At 64.6% G+C, this 19218-nt stretch overlaps 2 protein-coding genes across 3 annotated transcripts; both read left to right on the forward strand.

The window, feature by feature from the left end:
* The first annotated feature begins 1672 nt into the window (after positions 1-1672).
* Positions 1673-11329, forward strand: CREB3L4 (cAMP responsive element binding protein 3 like 4). Its single transcript, XM_050930893.1, has 10 exons — positions 1673-1742; positions 2397-2549; positions 3109-3334; positions 3993-4132; positions 4517-4612; positions 5118-5224; positions 5454-5522; positions 6948-7032; positions 9044-9140; positions 9613-11329. The coding sequence occupies exons 2-10, from the start codon at positions 2397-2399 to the stop codon at positions 9897-9899; spliced, it is 1260 nt and encodes a 419-aa protein (XP_050786850.1). The 5' UTR covers positions 1673-1742; the 3' UTR covers positions 9900-11329.
* Positions 11330-16001: 4672 nt separating this feature from the next.
* LOC127038462 (cocaine- and amphetamine-regulated transcript protein-like) lies at positions 16002-18922 on the forward strand. 2 transcript variants are annotated; one of them, XM_050931091.1, is made up of 3 exons: positions 16002-16560; positions 17202-17285; positions 18815-18922. In XM_050931091.1, exons 1-3 carry the CDS (start codon positions 16435-16437, stop codon positions 18920-18922), a joined length of 318 nt encoding a protein of 105 aa, XP_050787048.1. In that variant the 5' UTR covers positions 16002-16434. The 2 variants fall into 2 exon arrangements, with proteins under 2 accessions (XP_050787048.1, XP_050787047.1); XM_050931090.1 differs by lacking the exon at positions 18815-18922 and having other exon boundaries at positions 17202-18164.
* The last annotated feature ends 296 nt before the right edge of the window (positions 18923-19218 follow it).

Raw genomic sequence — 19218 nt, forward strand, 5'->3', positions numbered from 1 at the left:
CCCACCTCAGGCGGGTCAACGTCCAACCTCCTCCGCCAGCCTGCGAGTTGCTTAAAAGGGCAGTGCCTGGGGCTGGCAGCGCAGGGTTTGCCAATGGGCCCAGCCGTGTGCCTGGGTCTGCCAGCTTGTCCCCCGGGTCAGCCACCACCCAGCAACTTACCAGCACTGGTGTGGGTGCCCTCCCCCCATCCTCACCTACTGTGATCTCATTTATCCCCCTCCCCACGCGCCTGTCTATCCTTCCAGCTCGGCACACCCAGCAGCTATCTATCCCCCCACCTGTCTATCCCTCCAGCCCATCACCTAGTAGCTAGCTACCCCCAAACTCCCCTCTGTCTATCCCTCCAGACCGACACACCCAGCATCGGTCTAAACTAACCTATCTAGCCTCTCTGCCCCATCTAATTATCCATCCCCATACACACCCCATCTGTCTAGCTATCCATCCAAGCTAGCTAGCTAGCTAGCCCTATACTCCCCATCTATCTAGCTACACTCCCCCCTACACACAGTCACTGCTGTTGTGTAATGACCATCACCCCAGCTCTCTTCACCCCCACTAGAGTCAATGCACTTTGTAAATGGAGACCCAAAGCCCCAGCACCCCAGGGGAACCGGACTGGGCTGTGGCCAGATTTTAGTCAGAGTGCGAATCAGATCTTGGTGAGAACTCCAGGCTCAAATCCTGAGCCCTTTGGTGCTTCCCCTTCCTTCGCTAGTGAGACGAAACTCCCCCTGGGGCTGCCCCCATGCCCACTGGTGCCACGTCATAGACTCCACTGACATCAGCCGGATTGTACCGGGGCGAAGTCAGCCCCAGCGAGCACTTTGCACAAGCTACAAAGGACCCAGGGTTTGCCTCCGTAAAGCTACACTGGTGGGACCAGCAATTTCAGCAAGGTGGGTCTGTGCGTGTGACACCAGAGGTGAGTGTGTATGTGTGAGAGGGAGAGAACCTGCGTGTGAGAGAGCTCACGTGACTCCATGTGTGTCCCCGTGTGTGCGAGCGATCACATGACTGGATGTGTGACCCAGTGTGTGATTGGGCGGGTGCCTGCCGTGGACTGGTGCATGCCATTGCCAGCAGGATGGGTGGTGCTGCTGCCCAATGGGCTGGCCATGCCGGGTTAACGGTGGGAGGAGGGACAGCATGAGACTCCCCCAGTTCACTGGGCCAGGCTTGATCTGGCCGAGCACTGGAGCTGCCACACACACAGGGCACCGCAACCTGGCCTGTTGCTTCTTCCCTCCAGGATTTGCCGCTCCAGCCTGGAGGGGACGGGGGGAAATATAAGGGCTGAGCAGCACGAAGGGACAATGTGTAACAAAGGGGCAGCCTCCCACCGACATGCCTCCGTTTGCCAGAGTGGCTCTGGAGAGCAATACCTGAGGCCCTCTCCCCACAGCCCCTGTCCCCCTCTTTGCAGGGCTCCCCACTCCCTTCCCCTGCCCCCCAGCCCAGCCCTGTGTCTCTGGGCCCGGGCCCCTTGCAGGGAAATCCAGTTCACCGAAAGCCGACAGCCAGGCCCGAAACCTCCTCCCGCCACACACGCTGGCAGCTAAATCCCCTGCCTCGGCTGGGTGCACTGGGTGCCAAGGAGCCCTTTGCCATTTTAAGGCCCAGGATGGGCGTTGGCTGGGGCTGTCCAGGATGCCGAGATCCTGGTGTGAAGCAAAAGGCTGCTGTCCTACGTGCAACCAGTCTGGCTGGGTAACAACCTGCTCCCTGGAACCAGGCGAAGGTAGGTTGCAGCCCAGTCCTGGGGGCCCCGCACCAGGGGCATGGTGCCCCCCAGCCACTCCCAGCCTGCGCCTGGCGCTCAGTAACCAGGGGATTGTAGAAACGCAGCTCTCAGCGGGAACAGGCACCTCCTGGGGGTGGGTGAGGCGGGGACACACTCAGCTTCACAGCCAGGGCCTTGTAAACCAGCACGAAGTGTTTCCCGTGTGTGTGTGTGTGTGTGTACACGTGTGTGGCTCTGCACACATGTTCACTGTGTGTGTGTGCACACGTGTGCTGTGGGAGTTTGCATGTATGCTGCGTGTATGTCTGGGTGGCGAGCATGTGACCGTGCACCCACGGGTGCTCAGAGGGGTGCTCGGGGAGCAGCAGCACCAGGCTTTGCACTACACGCGCCGGGCCCTGCTCACAGGTGAGGCACATGCAGGTGAAAGTCAAGGTGGCTCTGCCCTGCCCCCTGCATAGCCGGGCTGCCGGTCCCGGCTCAGTCTGTGGCGCTGGCAGGATTTTCTGTTCTGAATCGCTGGGTCCCCAGGGTGCAGCCGTCACAACAGGACGCCCAGCCAGGCTGGAGGGTGCGCAGGGTGGGTGTGGCGGGGGGAAGGTGGGCAGTGACGCTGCCTGACGTGCTCTTGTCTGTCTCTGTCTGTCCCAGATGGGGGAGCCCGGCAGCCCCGCACTCCGGGCTGTTCTCTTCGAGCTGGGCCCCAGCAGCGCCGTACCGAACCCAGATCTCCCATTCGCCTTCTCAGAGCCGGCTCCCGCCCTGGAGAAGGGCTTTGAGCCATGGGCAGTCAGCGGGGGCAGCGTGAGTAGGGGGCCAAATGCAGAGTGGGGAGGGGAAGGGCAAGCCGGGGGCTCAGACACTAGCCCAGGTGGGCTCCCCAGGTCACTGTAGGACGCCTGCTCTGCAGCACGGGGGAAGGAGCAACATAGCCCAGGTCTTGGCCCCGCAGGAACCGGGTCCGTGCTTCCTAGGGCCCTGCCCCAGGTCCTTAGCCCCATGGGGCCCTGACTGCCTGGGCGGGGGGAATCCCTCTCTGCCAGGCTTCTGAGGCAGCTACCTCTGGGGAGGGAGCCAGCACCTGTCCCACCACATGCAGCTGCACTGCACCGGCCAGGGGCCGGAGAAGGGTCTCATCGGGGCTGCGGAGATCGGCTTTGGCCTGGGCAAGGGAGGTCAGGCCCCCACTTGCGGCAGACGGGCCCTGGCATTGCCAAAAGCGCCAGCAGGCAGGGTCTGGGCAAGGCAGCACGGCCAGGTGCCCCTAGCCCCATTCTGGGGCACTGCCCACAACCCCAAGGTGCCCATTCCTGGGCCTCTCCCAGCCGCCGGCTCCAGCCAACGTCCCCAGTGCTCGTTGCAGGGGCTGAACGACAGTGAGCCTGAGGACTTCCTCAACGTGATCATCAACCCTAACAAGGTGTACAGCCCGGGCAGCGCGCGGGCCTCCCCGGGCAGCGACAGCGGCATCTCGGATGAGCCCAGCTCGGACAGCCCCCAGCCCGACGAGGGGGCCCCCGCCGCCTTCTGCGCCGTCGTCTGCGACCAGAGCGACCCCCTCCACAGCGACGTGGTCTCCATCCAGCTGGGTGAGCGCGGGCTGGGGGGGGGCAGCTGGCTCTGGGCATGGATCACAGCCGCGGAGACACCAGCGCTGGGCTCCCTGCCCTTCCCCAGGCTGGTGTTTAGTGGGGGTGGAGTGCAGCCTCAGGGCGAGGGGAGTCAGTCGTCCCCCTGAATCCTCCACGCTGCCCCACCGCTGCCCCTTGTCCTGCCTATGGGGCGGCCAGCGGAGATGAGCGCTCTGTGTAACCTGCCACGTTGCATGCTGGGAGCTCCCATCCGTGCCCCTCTGTCCATCCATTCCCCTGTCTGCTGCACTTTGTACCCCTCAGCCCCGACGTCACCCCGGGCCCTTGCCCCTCACCCCCAGAACAATAATCAGCATTTTAGCCCCCGTCAGCTCCGAGGCCCAGCAGCGCCTCCCCCCTCACAGCTGGGAAGCAGAGAGATGGGCGGGGGGGCTGAGGGCAGTGTCCGAGGCCCCCACGCCTGGGGACGCTCGCCCAGGTGGAGGTGGGCCGGGGCATGGGCCAGAGGAGCAGGATCCCTGCTCAGTCCTGGCCTTAGAGCTCCCCCCATTCCTGCCCCACCTTTCCCAGGCTGGGCACACGGGAGGGGGCTCTGCCCCAGGGAAGCAGCCATCCCTGCCTCATGCCTGACCCCGTGCTGCGTCTCTGGCCCCAGGTGATTGGTCGCCCCCCTTGCTGATCCCTGACGCCTGCATTGTGAATGAGCTACCATCTGCACCCCCGTCTGCCATGGCCAGGCCTGGCACGGTGCCCGTGCTGGTGAGCGCTGGGGACATGCAGGCAGCTGTGGCCCTGGTAAGTCAGCTCAGGATCCCCCTCCTCTCACGCTGGACGGTCCAAGGTGGCTTTCCAGCAGGAGGGGAAGGGCCAGGCAGGACTCGGCTCCCCCCTGCCCCCAGCAGCAGGAAAAACACTTTGTGAGAAGGTGGCACGATGCCCCTGGTCCTGGCCCACAGCCCCCCATGCCCCCCATCAGGATCCCCTGTAGCTGAGCAGCTGCACACAGTGCCCAAGGTGCTTCCCCTGTTCCCCAAGCCCTGTCTAGGATCCTGGGTCACCGTGGTTCCCCTCCAGAGCAGAGCGAGAGTCGTGCCCCTCCTGGCCCTGAGGGATGTGGAGGGCTGGGGGAAGAGGAGGGAGGACCCCACCCTGGGCTCTGCAGAAAGTGATTCTCTCCAGCAGCTGCAGTTCCCAGATCTGTTCCTGACGGATGAGGAGAAGCGGCTGCTGTCGCAAGAGGGGGTGTCCCTGCCCAGTAACCTGCCCCTCACCAAGGTACAGAAGCCAGCGGGCGTGAGTGTGCGGGTGGGAGCCAGTACTGTCCTGAGCGTGCCTCCAAGTGTGCAAGGAGCATGCAAGCCTGCACGAGGGCATGGGCAAGTACCCGTGTGCGCAGGCCCAAGCAAGAGAGGGTGACTGCTGGTGCGAGTTTGCAGGGCAGAGCCTGTCCACGGGGGAGCCTGTCCTGCCTCCGGCATGTGGCCAGCAGGTTTTATGACTCACCAGCCGGTGCAGCCGGCCCCAGGGCAGGGGTGGCCAGTCCAGCTCCACCCACCTGGCCCTACCCGCCCCGGGAGCCCTCGACATGCCCAGGGCAGGCAGGCAGGGCTGCAGCCCCAGAGACCTGGCTGCTAACCGCAGGGCGGGGTCAGACCACAGACAAGAACAGGGACTTGCCCCCTGCAGCTGGGACCCCTGAACCCTGGGGGGGACGTGAGCGGCGCTGCTGGAGGGCAGGGGAGACACCCCGCTGAGCTTTCAGGCTGAGTCTGCCCCCCAGGCCGAGGAGCGGCTCCTGAAGAAGGTGCGAAGGAAGATCCGAAACAAGCAGTCGGCCCAGGACAGCCGGCGGCGGAAGAAGGAATACATCGATGGGCTGGAGAGCCGGTGAGAGCCCCCCCCAGACCCCCCGCGAGGGCACTGCCGGCCCTGCTCAGAGCCAGACACTGGAGTGTCCTCCACTGCCGAGCTGACCCTTCTCCGGCAGATCCGGTGCCAGCCGTCTGCCCTGCCACAGCCAGGTGTCTGTGCGTCCCGGGGGCAGGGGGTGCTCTCCTGGGCTCTGGGAGGGCAGCTGGCCAGGACCCGAACCCCTCTTACTCTCTTCTTCTGGCAGGGTGGCAGCATGTTCAGCCCAGAACCAGCAGCTGCAGAAGAAGGTGCAGGAGCTGGAGAAACACAATGTGTGAGTGCAATGGGACCACGAGCCCCTACATCCCTTCCAGAGCCAGGAGAGAACCCAGGAGTCCTGGCTCCCATCCCCGCTCCCAACCGCTAGACCCTACTCCCCTGTCACAGCCAGGAGAGAACCCAGGAGTCCTGGCTCCCATCCCCGCATCCAACCACTAGACCCTACTCCCCTGCCACAGCCAGGAGAGAACCCAGGAGTCCTGGCTCCCATCCCCGCATCCAACCGCTAGACCCTACTCCCCTGCCACAGCCAGGAGAGAACCCAGGAGTCCTGGCTCCCATCCCCGCCCCCAACCGCTAGACCTTACTCCCCTGCCACAGCCAGCAGAGAACCCAGGAGTCCTGGCTCCCATCCCCGCCCCCAACTGCTAGACCCCACTTCCCTGCCAGAGCCAGGAGAGAACCCAGGAGTCCTGGCTCCCTTCCCTGCATCCAACCGCTAGACCCCACTTCCCTTCCAGAGCCAGGAGAGAACCCAGGAGTCCTGGCTCCCATCCCCGCCCCCAACCGCTAGACCCCACTTCCCTTCCAGAGCCAGGAGAGAACCCAGGAGTCCTGGCTCCCATCCCCGCATCCAACCGCTAGACCCCACTTCCCTTCCAGAGCCAGGAGAGAACCCAGGAGTCCTGGCTCCCATCCCCGCATCCAACCACTAGACCCTACTCCCCTGCCACAGCCAGGAGAGAACCCAGGAGTCCTGGCTCCCATCCCCGCCCCCAACCGCTAGACCCCACTTCCCTGCCAGAGCCAGGAGAGAACCCAGGAGTCCTGGCTCCCATCCCCGCCCCCAACCGCTAGACCCCACTTCCCTTCCAGAGCCAGGAGAGAACCCAGGAGTCCTGGCTCCCATCCCCGCATCCAACCGCTAGACCCCACTTCCCTTCCAGAGCCAGGAGAGATCCCAGGAGTCCTGGCTCCCCTCCCCTCCCCCACTGTAACTGCTAGACCCCACTCCCCTGCCACAGCCAGGAGAGAACCCAGGAGTCCTGGCTCCCAGCCCCGCCACTCTAACTGCTAGACGCCACTCCCCTGCCAGAGCCAGGAGAGATCCCAGGAGTCCTGGCTCCCATCCCGCATCCAACTGCTAGACCCTACTCCCCTGCCACAGCCAGGAGAGAACCCAGGAGTCCTGGCTCCCATCCCTGCCCCCAACTGCTAGACCCCACTTCCCTGCCAGAGCCAGGAGAGAACCCAGGCGTCCTGGCTCCCAGCCCCACCCCGAGGATCAGGGTGCATTAACAGAGCTGTGGGGAAGCCACTGGAAGGTGCAGGGGTGTTGGAGGGTGGCTGGTGATGCAGGGGATCCCTGACATGATGGTGGCACAAAGGCCACTGGGTGAGCACCCGCCTGGCTCTGCTGCTGGGTTCTGTGCCCCCTCCCCCCTCAGGAGCCCCCCTCGAACGCTGTCTCCCCCCACAGGTCCCTGCTGGGCCAGCTGCGAAAGCTGCAAGCGCTGATCAAACCCACGTCCAGCAAGGCAGCGCAGACAAGCACCTGCGTCCTGGTACGGGCCGAGCTCCCGCGCTCGCGGCCCACACACGGCCTGCTCCGGGGCGGGCACAGAGCACACGGCCCCACACACGGCCTGCTTTGGGGTGGGCACAATTCTCCCGGCCCCACACACGGCCTGCTCTGGGGTGGGCACAAATCTCCTGGCCCCACACACGGCACAAAGCACCCGGCCCCACGCACGGCCTGCTCTGGGGTGGGCACAGAGCATGTGGCCCCACACACGGCACAAAGCACCCGGCCCCACACACAGCCTGCTCCAGGGTAGGCACAGAGCACCCAGCCCCACATATGGCACAGAGCTCGTGGCCCCACACACGGCCTGCTCCGGGGTGGGCACAAATCTCCCGGCTCCACACATGGCACAAAGCACCTGGCCCCACGCACGGCCTGCTCTGGGGTGGGCACAGAGCATGTGGCCCCACACACAGCACAAAGCACCCGGCCCCACACACAGCCTGCTCCAGGGTGGGCACAGAGCACCCAGCCCCACATATGGCACAGAGCACGTGGCCCCACACATGGCCTGCTCCAGGGCGGGCACAGAGCACGTGGCCCCACACATGGCCTGCTCCATGGCGGGCACAAATCTCCCAGCCTCATGCATGGCACAAAGTACCCAGCCTCTCACACAGCCTGCTCCAGGGTGGGCACAGAGCACGTGGCCCCACACACGGCACAGAGCACGTGGCCCCACGCACGGCCTGCTCTGGGGCAGGCACAGAGCACATTGCCCCACGCACGGCACAGAGCACGTGGCCCCACGCACGGCCTGCACACAGCGCCAGGCCAGACACACTGCTGGGCACATCCGCACAGACACTGGCCTGTGCACACTCCCAGCCACACACACTGACACCCTCCATCCCCCCTCAGGGCCACACACACTTACCACCCCCGACGCAGAGGCCTCTGCTTCAGCTCCAGCCCCCTGTGCGGTGGGGCCTGGGCATCCAGGACGGCGACACCCACGCAGCAGTGCCCACAATCCACGTCTACGCACAGCCCTCCACAGCCACACAGCCTGCTCCTGTGCAGACCTGCAGAGCTCAGAGCCACCCACAGCCTGGGCCCCGCTGTGCACCCACGGACCCCTCCCGAGCAACCCCCCCCGAGCAAAGCCCCCCTCCCTCTGCTCCTGTGCAGACCTGCAGAGCTCAGAGCCACCCACAGCCTGGGCCCTGCTGTGCACCCACGGGCCCCCCCCCCGAGCAATCCCCCCGAGCAAGCCCCCCCTCCCCCTGCTCCTGTGCACACCCACAGAGCTCAGAGCCATCCACAGCCCGGGCCCCGCTGTGCACCCACTGACCCCCCCCCGAGCACCCCCTCTGAGCACACAGCCCCCCACCCCCCACTCCTGTGCACACCCGCAGAGCTCAGAACCACCCACAGCCTGGGACCCGCTGTGCACCCACGGACACCCCCCAAGCAACCCCCTCCGAGCAACCCCCCCTCCCCCTGCTCCTGTGCACACCCACAGAGCTCAGAGCCACCCATAGCCCGGGCCCCACTGTGCACCCACTGACCTCCCCGAGCACCCCCCCCCGAGCACCCACACACACCCTCCCCCTGCTCCTGTGCACACCCGCAGAGCCAGGGCCGTGCCCGCGCTCAGAGCCACCCACAGCCCGGGCCCCGCTGTGCACCCACTGACCCCCCCAAGCACACAGCCCCCCTCCCCCTGCTCCTGTGCACACCCGCAGAGCTCAGAGCCACCCATAGCCCGGGCCCCGCTGTGCACCCATGGACCCCCCCCCGAGCACACAGCCCCCTTTCCCCTGCTCCTGTGCACACCCGCAGAGCTCAGAGCCACCCATAGCCCGGGCCCCGCTGTGCACCCATGGACCCCCCCCGAGCACACAGCCCCCTTTCCCCTGCTCCTGTGCACACCCGCAGAGCTCAAAGCCACCCATAGCCCGGGCCCTGCTGTGCACCCACTGACTCCCCCCGAGCACCCCCGCTCCTGCACAGGGACTGGGCTTTGATCCTTCTCCCTCCTCCTGCAGATCCTGATCTTCTCCCTAGGACTCATCCTCTTCCCCAGCTACAGCCCCCTGCGCAGGGGGGCGCAGGGCAGCCAGGGCGGCTACCAGCCCACCGGAGGTAACAGCCGTGGTGCTGGGGGGGTGGGGTGGAGCTTCCCCATAGACCCAGGGAAGGGTCAGAACCAAACCCCCCCACCCCAGGGCTGACCCTCTCCTATGAACTCCCCGGAGCTGTTCCCCTCCAGGGCGGATCCGGGACCTTCCTGGCGTTGCTTGGCCTGGCTCTGCCCAAAGGGATCTGTCCAGAGACATGGCTACAAACAGTATCTGTCTCCCACCCCCACGTCCCTGCCCCACTGGCACAGGGCCCCCTGCCCCACCAGCCCCCAGCACAGGGCCCCCCCACACCTCTGCCCTACTGGTACAGGGTCCCCTGGCACAAGGGGCCCCCTGCACCCCTGCCCCACTGGCATAGGGCCCACTGCCCCACCAGCCCCCAGCACAGGGCGGCCCCCTGTGCCTCCGCCCCACTGGCACAGGGTGTGCCCTGCCAGCCAGCCCCTAATACTGCCCTTCCCCCCACACCCCAGTGATCTCCAGGAACATCCTGAACCAGGGGGAGTTCTCAGAACTGGCCAAAGCCCCCGGCACCCAGGAGCCGCCGGCCCCAGAGCCTGAACCACCCCGGGGGGAGCAGCTGGGGCCCAAGGCTGTGGCGGAGGATGGAGTGGAAGGGGCACACGGGAGCCAGAAGGGCACAAACATGACCACTCAGGCCCAGCTGGAGCAGCCGGCGGCTCCCATGGGGCTGCCCCAGGGGAACGGAGCTGGAGCCAGCAGGGATGCAGCTAAGTCAGGCCATGGCGACGAGATGTGAGGGCAGCAGGGACCAGACGGGCCGGAGAGCTGCGTTCCCAGGGCAGGGCAGGGCAGCGACAAACCACAGCAGACGAGCAAAGGAAGCAAATTCTGACAGCACTTCGCATAAAACGGTGTTTGATCCCCCCCTTGGCAGCCCAGGTAAGAAAGGTGTGAAACGAGGGGAGCCAGGTTCCCCGAAACTCTTCCCAGCCTGCCTGGAAATGGTAGCACGGCAGGTGAATCGGGAGGGTGGAATCAACCTGAACAGAAAGTGGTTAAAGCATCTCAGCGTCACGGACGATTGTGTGTTGATCACCGAAAACCCCATCAGGCTCCAGAACACGCTGCGAGAACTCGACACACCAAGCCGCCACGCGGGACTGAAAATTCACGGCTCCAACGGGAAACGCACTCGGTCTGGCACCTGGCCAGAAGCCCGAAGAGCCAGTGGGAGAGGCCAAGCCATTTCCATGTGCCACGCTCGGGAAGGTGAACTCTGCAAAGGCAGCAGGCACTTCCCACGCATTCAGTTCTGCCCAGGAGGCTTTTGACTGGCAGGAAATAAGTAGCCCCAGTCAAGCTCCGCCCACAACCCCCCAGCTCCACCCACAATTCCGCATTGCCCAGCTGTTTCTACTAAAATGCTCAGCCAGGCAATTGTCCACCATTAGGTTCCAGAGTCAGCACCGTACCCCAGGCTGCGGGCGCCGCTCTCTGTGCTCTCTGCTGACCCGGGGGGTGCAGCACCCTGGCGGGGGGAGGAGGGGCAGTTTCATGGGAACCAAAAGGGCTAGAAATTTTCAGTTTTAGACAAAAGCTTTAATGCTGCCAGCTGCACCAAGTGCAGATGGGAAAAGGCGGGTCTGGGCAGAGCCTGCCCCTGGCGCATGGCAGGAAGCTGGGTTCCTATCGCAGGGAGTGCTAGTGGCACAGCTGTTTTCTGTTATGAGCCCCCACTCACCCCGTGCCAGTGGCGGGGGGCATCTCTAGTTAATAAAATATCCTGTTTAGTTTTCACCCGGCTCTGGGCTGGTCTGGGCCAGGCAGCTCCGGGCGCAGAGAATGAGCACACATCGCGATGAGGATCTCAAAGCACCTAACAGGCTCTGCAGAAACATCAGGCTTGCTTCACCTAGCACTGAAATGCAGCTACCTCTGGGGTGGGCCTCAGCGGCTGTGCAACAGCAACATACACAACAGATTGGGCCAGGAAGTGAAGAAAAGGATCAGATCCAACTGGAACGACAAGGGGAAACCTGAGCAGGAGCTGGGGCTGACACCAGGCGAGGGAAACCACAACCTGCCAGGGGCTAATTTCATATCTAATCGCAGCCCCCTCACACCATGTCAGGGCAGCACGGAGGGGTGCACACCCCTCCCACACACCCTGCAGCACAGGACATTGGGGCCTAAGGCATTGGGGTCAGCAAGGCCTGCTAGGGAAGCCCCCCGAGCCCCCCGCTTGTGTAGCAGTGCAGAACCTCGCTCCTTTCTGCGCTGCTGGGCAGGGCTCTGTGTCCTGCTGCCGCTGGAGGGAACAGGGCCCGGGAGCTGCCTCAGCCGACGCCGGCCCCACCTGGGACCGACACCAGGTGGGCTCCGGCCCTCCCAGGGCTCTGCTGATGGGCTGAGCAGGGCGGGGGCCCAGCCCTGGGATTAGTCTCTACACAGTGCGTTAGCGCGGCCTCCCGCTGCCCTCCTCCGGTGCCCAGGGAGCCAGCTGCCCCCCGAGCGCCCCAGCCCTGGGCCTGCCTGCACTGGGTGTTCAGTGGGGCCTACTGGGCATGGAGCAGCTGGTGTCAGGGGCTGCAGGAGCCGCGTGCATGGAGCCCATCAGGCCGGTTCCTGTCCGGTGCCACTCAGCCATGGCTAGAGACAGCTCAGGCTGTCGGGGGCTCATTGTCCCTGCCCTGGGCCCTGCTGCATGTGCTCATGCCCCCCAGTGGGGCGCTGGGATCTGGAGTGGTTGGCACCCACACAGGGGGAGAGGCCAGGCCGCAGCTCCAGGCTCATTCCCACACAGCTGAGCTGTTAGAAGCTGCAGCCCGCCCCCCTCGTCCTCCCCTCTGACAGCCCCCCTGCCTCGCCTGCCCTGAGCTCCCAGGCATTTGCGTCACTCAGGGGAGGAGATTTCTGGCCATGTGGGCGAGATGCTGCTGCTCAGGGAGCCCCGAACCTCAGCCTAACAAGGCAGCTTCGCGGGCTCTTCCCAGATGCTGCTGGGGGGCAGGGGGGGCTTGGAACTGGGCCCGTGCCCGGCCCCTGGCAGGGCCCGACTCCACCAGGAAGTGGGGGTGCTGCTTCAGCTGTTCTCCGCTGGCGGGACCTTGTCCCGTGACAGTCTCTCTGCTGGGGGGGGGCAGCCCCTTTGATTGACAGACAATAGCTGCATCCTCGAGCTTTGAACTCTGGTGGTCCCCCCCTCCCCGCCCCTTAGCTGGGAATGGCCCTGAGCCCTACTGCAATGGCCATTTATCACAGGGTAGGGCAGCAAACCAGCGGCACCCCCACTCCCAGACCAGTGGCACAGCCCCCCCCAATGCACATGCGTGTACACACACACACACCCCGCACCTCCCCGCCCCAGGACACGGCGCACTCACATTGCTGGGCCCGTTACCATCCCCCACCAAAAGGCTTCTCCCTGCAGGCAGCTGGGGCCAGCCCTGGGCACCGGCTTCGACCCCCCTCTGGGGTCAGGGAGAAAGTTCTGTTGTCAGAAGGGGGAATTGCGGTGCAAGCAAGTTTGAGAACCCCGGTGCTGGAGGTTCCCTGCTTACGCAGGGGCCCGGGTACCCGGCTGCTCAGGGACTGGGGGTACCCAGCTGCTCTGGGGCCCAGGGGGTACCCAGCTGCTCAGGGGCCCAGGATGTGGTTAATCCCAGTGCGGACTGGCATGATTATGGGGGGGGGGGCAGATTAGCGGTGCTTGTGCATCCCTTACATAACCTGCCACATGGCGCGTGATGCGGGGGTGGGGGGGCTCAAGGCTCTGCTGATTTGGATTCATGGAGGGGGCTAGCGCTGGGGGGGTTCCCTCGGGCCAGCACCTCATACTCGGGGCAGTGACTCGTTCTAGCAGCTCGTGGGCAGGAGGATGCCTGTTAGCTCCCGGGGAGATTCGCGCAGTGATGCTAGGCTGGTGGGGCAGGGCTGGGTCCGGGTTTCTCCCCCCAACACACAGATCCACCCGTTGTGCCAGGTGGGGCCCAGAGACCTCCCAACCCCCCATGACACCTCAGATCCACCTGCTGCATGTGGGGGGAGCTCGCAGGCCCCTGCCTCCCCACAGCACTGGCTCTGCCCAGCGCCCTCAGATCCTGTGCTGGGCACAAATCCAGTAGGAGCTCATGGGGATGGGCGAGGCAGCGGGTGCCAGGCAGGAACCAGGCGATGTCCCATGGGGGGCAGCATCCCCTGGGGGGCTGGCACCGAGGGGCCGAGCAGCTCTGGTCCCCAGCCAGGCGCAGGCTGGCAACCAGACCTCTGCATCCATACAAGGGCCAATCCACTCCAGGCCCAGCTGGGCACACTGCCCCAGGGAGGGGAGGATAGTCCCATCCAGCAGCAGCCAGCACCTCCCCCACGCCCACGTCCCAGCGGGCAATCAGTTTCCCTGCCAGGCAGCGTTATCAGTGGCTCAGGCCAGGCGCTGAGGCTGGGTCAGTGCCGCCCTCGAGAATCCCCAGCTGTAATGGAGTGTGGGGGGACACAAGGCCCTGCACCCCCGGCTTCCTGCGAGTCACCAGGACTCTCAGCCAGCCAGTAACACAGGTGGTTTATTAGATGCCAGGAGCACAGTCCAAGACAGGTCTTGCAGGTACAGACAACAGGACCCCCCCCAATTAGGTCCATCTTGGGGTCCCAGGGGCACCACAGCCCCATTGGGGGGGTCAGAGCCTCATCTGGGCTCCCTTCCATTCCCCAGCCACCTCCTGAAAAACCCCCTTTCTCCCCCCAGCTTCTCCTCCCCCAGCCTTTGTTCAGCTTCCTGGGCAGAGGTGTCACCTGGCCTCTATCCCCTTCCTGGGTTCTCACGTTACCTGCGCAGGTCCCCTCCCTCCAGCCAGTCTCCCATCCCCCAGTGCAGCCCCCCACTCAGCGTTCACAGCCCACAGTAAGAACAGTCCCAGTTCGTCACACCAGCTAAGCCACAGAGTGTGTGCACAGCAGCATCCCCCCTTCCTGGCCAGGCCAGGGCAGGAGCCAGGCTGACCTCCAGAGAGCATTAAACACCCCCACACCCAGTGGGAATCCGTCTGCCATGGGATCCCACCGGCTGCTCAGAGCCACGTGGGGAGCTGAGCTCATGGGAAGAGCTGGGGCCCCCCAAGACCTGAGTCTCCAGCGCCAGCATCCAGGAGCCAGGCAGGCTGGGGGCAGGTGCCAGGCCAGTGAGGGCAGGAGGGGGCGGGAGTCCAGCCCCACGTGCTCTGGAGCAGAGACCGGCCTGAGACCTGGCAGGGACAGGGTGCTCAGCAGGGGCTCCAGTGACCCCACCTGGGGAGAGGACTCAGCTCTCCTGGGTGCAGGGCTGAACCAGGCCCAGTCTCGATGCTCGTGGTGCCAGGTTTGTGGCCAAGGATCGGGCTGCTGGGGGGTGCAGGACTAGGGTGTGGGGTGAACGATGCCCGAGGGAATCTGCCTGCTCCCCAGAAGGCTCCAGCCACAGGTCTCAGCCATGCCGGGGCTGGGTGAGCAGGAACGCAAGGCACCGGGGGATGGGAAGCAGGGAGGGATCTTTTTAACAAGCAAGTGGGGGGTGGATTTTGGCCGGTCTGGTGGAAAATCAATGGGGTAAATTCCCCTCTGGTGTAACAGTGGCGTTCAGGCCCATCCTGGCTAGGTGCTGTGATGCTCGTACCAGCCTGGGCCCAGCTCGGGTGCTGCCGAGGGCCCCGTCCGCCCTGAGCCGGGCTCAAACTCTCATTACCCGAGAGGCATGACTGAGATCAGGGCCGTTGTGCCAGGCCCGGGCCAGGCCCTGCCCCGAAGCACTCGCAGCTAGGGCACGGCAGAGGGGCAGGGACTGGGCTGTCACCCAGCAGGGCAGCGGGTAGAGCCCAGGTGCCCTGACCCCCAGCGAGCGGGAACCTGCTGAGCTGGCTCAGGGCAGAGCCTCCTCCAGTGACTTAGCGGGAAGAGCCCGAAGCTCTGGAGCGCCCGGCAGGAGCCCAGCGCAGGCAGCGACTCTGCCCAGGGCCTGGCACAGGCTGGCGGCTGGGAACTCCAAGGTGCCCAGATGCCAGCAGCCCTGCTCATGGCATGGGAGGGCAGCAGCTGCCAGAGGCACAAGGGTTAGCGTGTAACCTTGGCGACAGGGTGCAGTTGGGGATCCCCCAGTCTGCAGCAGGAACTTGTAACCTGGTTCCATTGGACAGCTGCAAATGGGGCCTGGCAAGACTTCTGGGGGGGGCAAGTGGGGCAATTTGCTCCAGGCCCCAGGCCCCGCAGGGGGGCCCCCACAAGAGTTTTTTGGGGGCCCTGGAGCAGGGTCCTTCACTCGCTCCGGGGGCCCCAGAAAGCTCTTGCAGGGCCTGGGCCCCTGGAGCTTCTGCTCCAGGTCTTTGGCAGCAATTTGGCGGTGGGGGGATCATTCCGCCCAGGGACCCGCCGCCGAAGACGCCAGGCCCCCTGAATCCTTGGGCTGCCCTGGGGCCCGGGCCCTGTGCCCACAGCCTAATTCTGACACAGGTCAGGGTAAAGCTGCCCAGCACCCACCTGGCAAAGTCAAGCAGAGCTGGGGCGGGATTTTATCTGTCCTGGGGCTGAACCAAGCAGGGATGGGTCCTTTGTCCCCAAGCTGGCTCCAACCCTGCAGCAAACAGGGGAAAGCGCTGCTCCCAGCAGAGCCCCAGCAGCCACACGCCTCCTCTCGGCTCCAGTGCTGAACTCTCGCCGAGCTCCTGGCCCTGGCCGAAGGGATCTGGCCCGAGCTCAAGCTGTCACCAGGATGGAGAGGCAGACACGGCCGAGCGGGAGAGCCGGTGCCCCGGGGACAGACAGACGCACGCCGTGATTAGCTAGATGGATGCACATGGGCCCAGCCAGAGCGCTCTGCTGAGAGATGGATGAGCACTGAGGTGACAGATACCCAGACACTGAGATCAGCTGGATGGATGGGCGTGCGGGGGACAGACAGACACTGACAGAGAGATTTCGCTGCCCATTGCCGGTGGGAGCCCTCGGGAGCTGGTGGACAAGGAATTTGTTACATTTAATTCCTTTCTTCTTCGCCAAACACACATTAACCCTCTCATAAATATTAACGCCCCCTCGGGCACCTGGCTTCAGCCCCCACCCCAACTCCTCCATTCATCCTACTCACTGCAGCCTGTTCTGGCAGCAGCCCCCCCGCCCTCAATGGGAGAGGAGATCTCTGTGCCAGCCCCTGCCGTGCTGCCCCCAGCCTATCACACCTCCCCCCCTCCCAGTGCGTGGGCTGGGCGCGGCTTGCCAGGCCAGTCTCTCGCTGCGCTTGCAGAGGCACATTGGCAGCAGGCACCCGTTGTGCCCCAACCCCAAAGAGAGCTCCCCACCGATTCCCCGCCATGCAGCGAGCCACCATGCTCCTGCTCTGCCTGGCTCTCCTGGCCCACCAGGAGGCAGATGGGGATGCCCAGCTACCCCAGGACTTTCCCCTGAAACACTCGTACCAGCCGCAGGAGAAACAACTGGTGAGTTCCTGTCTCCAGCCGGGCGCGGGCATGTTCTGCCGTGCCACCCGCCAGTGCCTCCCACAGGCTAGGGCATTCACCCCAGCCTGGCTGCCTGTGTCTTTGCATGCAGACACGTGCCTCCTGGTGACCCCCCGGGCTCCCTCACGGCCCCAAAGGCTGAGATAGTCCGGAGACAGGCAGGGCAGCCCCAATGCAAACCCCGGGAGGAAAAGACTCTGAGGGGCCAGGTGGAGACCCCATGGGGGCAGCGTCGCCCCATCACTGTGGGGTTCTTGCTCTTTCCTCTGAAGCGGCTGGTGCTGGCCAGAGTCACAGCCGGGCGGCTGTGCTTGATGGCCAGTCCCTGCGTTCCCATGTGAAGAGCTGGGTGGGACAGTCTGCTGCAAAGGGGAGCATGTGGGGAGAGGGGCTGGGCAGTGAGGTTTCTGCTCCCCGACTGGCTGTGTCAGTTTCACGAGGGTGAAGCCAGGAGCCCTGGATCAGGCGGTGGTGGGGGGGGTGGTGGTGGTGCAGCGTAATTACCTGTCACACCCGCTCCTTGAACAGAGCAGCAATTTCCAGCAGACCAGCTCCCCCAGCCTGCCCCTGGGGAGGGCCTTGCACTCACCATCCTTCTCCTTGTCTCACACCGCACCCAGCTGGAGGAGCTGCAGGACGTGCTGGAGAAACTGCAGAGCAAGAGGATTTCCACCTGGGAGAAGAAATATAACCAAGTCCCCAAGGTAGCGTCCAGGGCTGATCCGGCCCCTTCTGATTCTGTGGCTAAAGGATCCATGTGTGTAGCTAACGCCCCAGTTGGGCTCGCCCAGCACCCAGCAGCTCTGTGCTTCCATTTCTCCGCCCACCCAGCGGAGTTTGCTGCTAGTCCCTGTTCCAGGCGCAGGCCCAGGGCAGTCCCTGGCCGGGGGGACCCAGCCGTGCTCCCTGGGGATCGGTCAGTGACCAGCCGCACGCCAGCACAAGGGTTTGCTTGAGCAGCCTAGGTGCAGGGTGGGTGTGGTCGGGGGCCAGCCCCGGGCCCAGCAGAGCTAGATAGGAGCATTTTGGAGCCATTCGAGTGATGGGGAAAGGTTAAGTCTTTGCCTTCCCCCTCGTTCCAAAGCCACCCCCCATCGATTTCCATGTGCATACGGGGGCCCCAACGGGCCAGCTGGCCCAGCGTCCTGCCTCTGACGGGCTGGTGCCAGGTGCTTCACAGGGAAGGAAGAGAACAGAGTGATTATGGAGTGATCCATCCCGTCGTCCAGTCCCAGCTTCTGGCAGTTGGAGGTTTAGGGATGCCCCGGCCATGGGGCTGCATCCCTGCCCATCTTGGTGAACAGCCACTGATGGACCCACCCCCGTGAATTCTTCTTTGACCCCAGCCATACTTTGGGGCTTCACAACATCCCCTGGTGCCTTCTTAGCTTTGTTTCAAACCCGCTGCCCAGTGATTTGGCTGGGTGACACCTGGGCCGTGTGTTACATGAAGGGGTAAATAACACTTCCCGTGTCACGTTCCCTTCAAACCAGTCGTGACTGCAGCCCTCTGTGCTCTCCCCCTCTCGGCTCCTTTCCAAGCTGAACAGCCCCAGGCTGTTCAATCTCTCCGTGTACGGAAGCTGTTCCACCCCCTGCTGATTGTTGTTGCTCTTCTTTGCACCTTTTCATGGCCGTGGCCAGAACCTGCAGCACCTGCTCTGCCAGCCAGCCCGAGGGGGCCCTTTCGCTGACTTTGCTTCCTCTCCCAGCCACGCGATGCAGCTGGAAGGGCTTGGCTCTGAGCTCATGCTACCCTCAAACAGGAGCCAGGGCAGGGCGCTGACACCCCGGCTCCCCGGCCCAGGGTTCACTAACCCAGCCACGCACAGCCCTGGGCTCAGCAGGAACGCTGCCCATCTCTGCTCCAGGGATATGGGATTCCTCTTAACACAGAGGGCCCAGCTCTCAGGGCAGCCCTGACCCTGGCACCGAGGGGGCAGATGCAATCCGTACTGGTACAGCTCTGGCTGAGGCTGCAGCGGGACCCAGAGTCTGCTGCTTTTGGCAATTAACCAGAGGTGCCGACGCTGGAATTGGGCCCTGTGCCCACCCAGCGAGCTGCAGGGTGGAATCCAACCCCTGCCCCGCAGGGGGATCCTACTGACCCCCGGGACCCTGCTGTCGAGGGGTTACAGGGGCCCGGCTGTAACCACAGGGGGGAGCCTTGTTTCCAAGTGCTGCCTACGTGGCACAGCCCTGCCCTACAGCTCTGCCTCCCTTGTCCCCGCAGTGCTTCATCGGCCAGGCCTGCGCCGTGAAGAAGGGCGCCCGTATCGGCAGGCTGTGCGACTGCCCCCGTGGAGCCACCTGCAACTCCTTCCTCCTCAGGTGCCTGTAGCCACTGCATGCAAGGGACCCCCAGCCGCAGATCATCCTCTCGTGCTGCTGTGTGTGGTGATTCCCCGGGCGGGGTGCCAGGGCTGGCTGGCTGGAGGTGGCCACGCTGCTCAGCAGAGCCCAGAGGAAGGGGGTGGCAAGGCTGGCTGCTCCAGGAGGCTGCTGCAGGGGTAGGGTCTCCTGCTCCTCTGACCACCCACTTCCCAGGGGGGCTGCTCAGTTAAGATGGTGAAACCAAGGCCACAAGCTTTGTCTCACTTTCACTTGCTGCCTGCAGCCCCCTACCGCACCTCGCCA

The sequence above is a fragment of the Gopherus flavomarginatus genome, chromosome 20 (assembly GCF_025201925.1).
Source record: "Gopherus flavomarginatus isolate rGopFla2 chromosome 20, rGopFla2.mat.asm, whole genome shotgun sequence".
Lineage (NCBI taxonomy): Eukaryota > Metazoa > Chordata > Testudines > Testudinidae > Gopherus > Gopherus flavomarginatus.

Bases quoted from the DNA above. Each gene is read 5' to 3' on its own strand.
- CREB3L4 (XM_050930893.1), top strand. From the start codon at position 2,397: ATGGGGGAGCCCGGCAGCCCCGCACTCCGGGCTGTTCTCTTCGAGCTG. The intron at 3,335-3,992 runs GTGAGCGCGGGC...CTCTGGCCCCAG, and splicing joins CGTGGTCTCCATCCAGCTGG to GTGATTGGTCGCCCCCCTTG. The intron at 5,523-6,947 runs GTGAGTGCAATG...CTCCCCCCACAG, and splicing joins GAGCTGGAGAAACACAATGT to GTCCCTGCTGGGCCAGCTGC.
- LOC127038462 (XM_050931090.1), top strand. From the start codon at position 16,435: ATGCAGCGAGCCACCATGCTCCTGCTCTGCCTGGCTCTCCTGGCCCAC. The intron at 16,561-17,201 runs GTGAGTTCCTGT...CACCGCACCCAG, and splicing joins AGCCGCAGGAGAAACAACTG to CTGGAGGAGCTGCAGGACGT.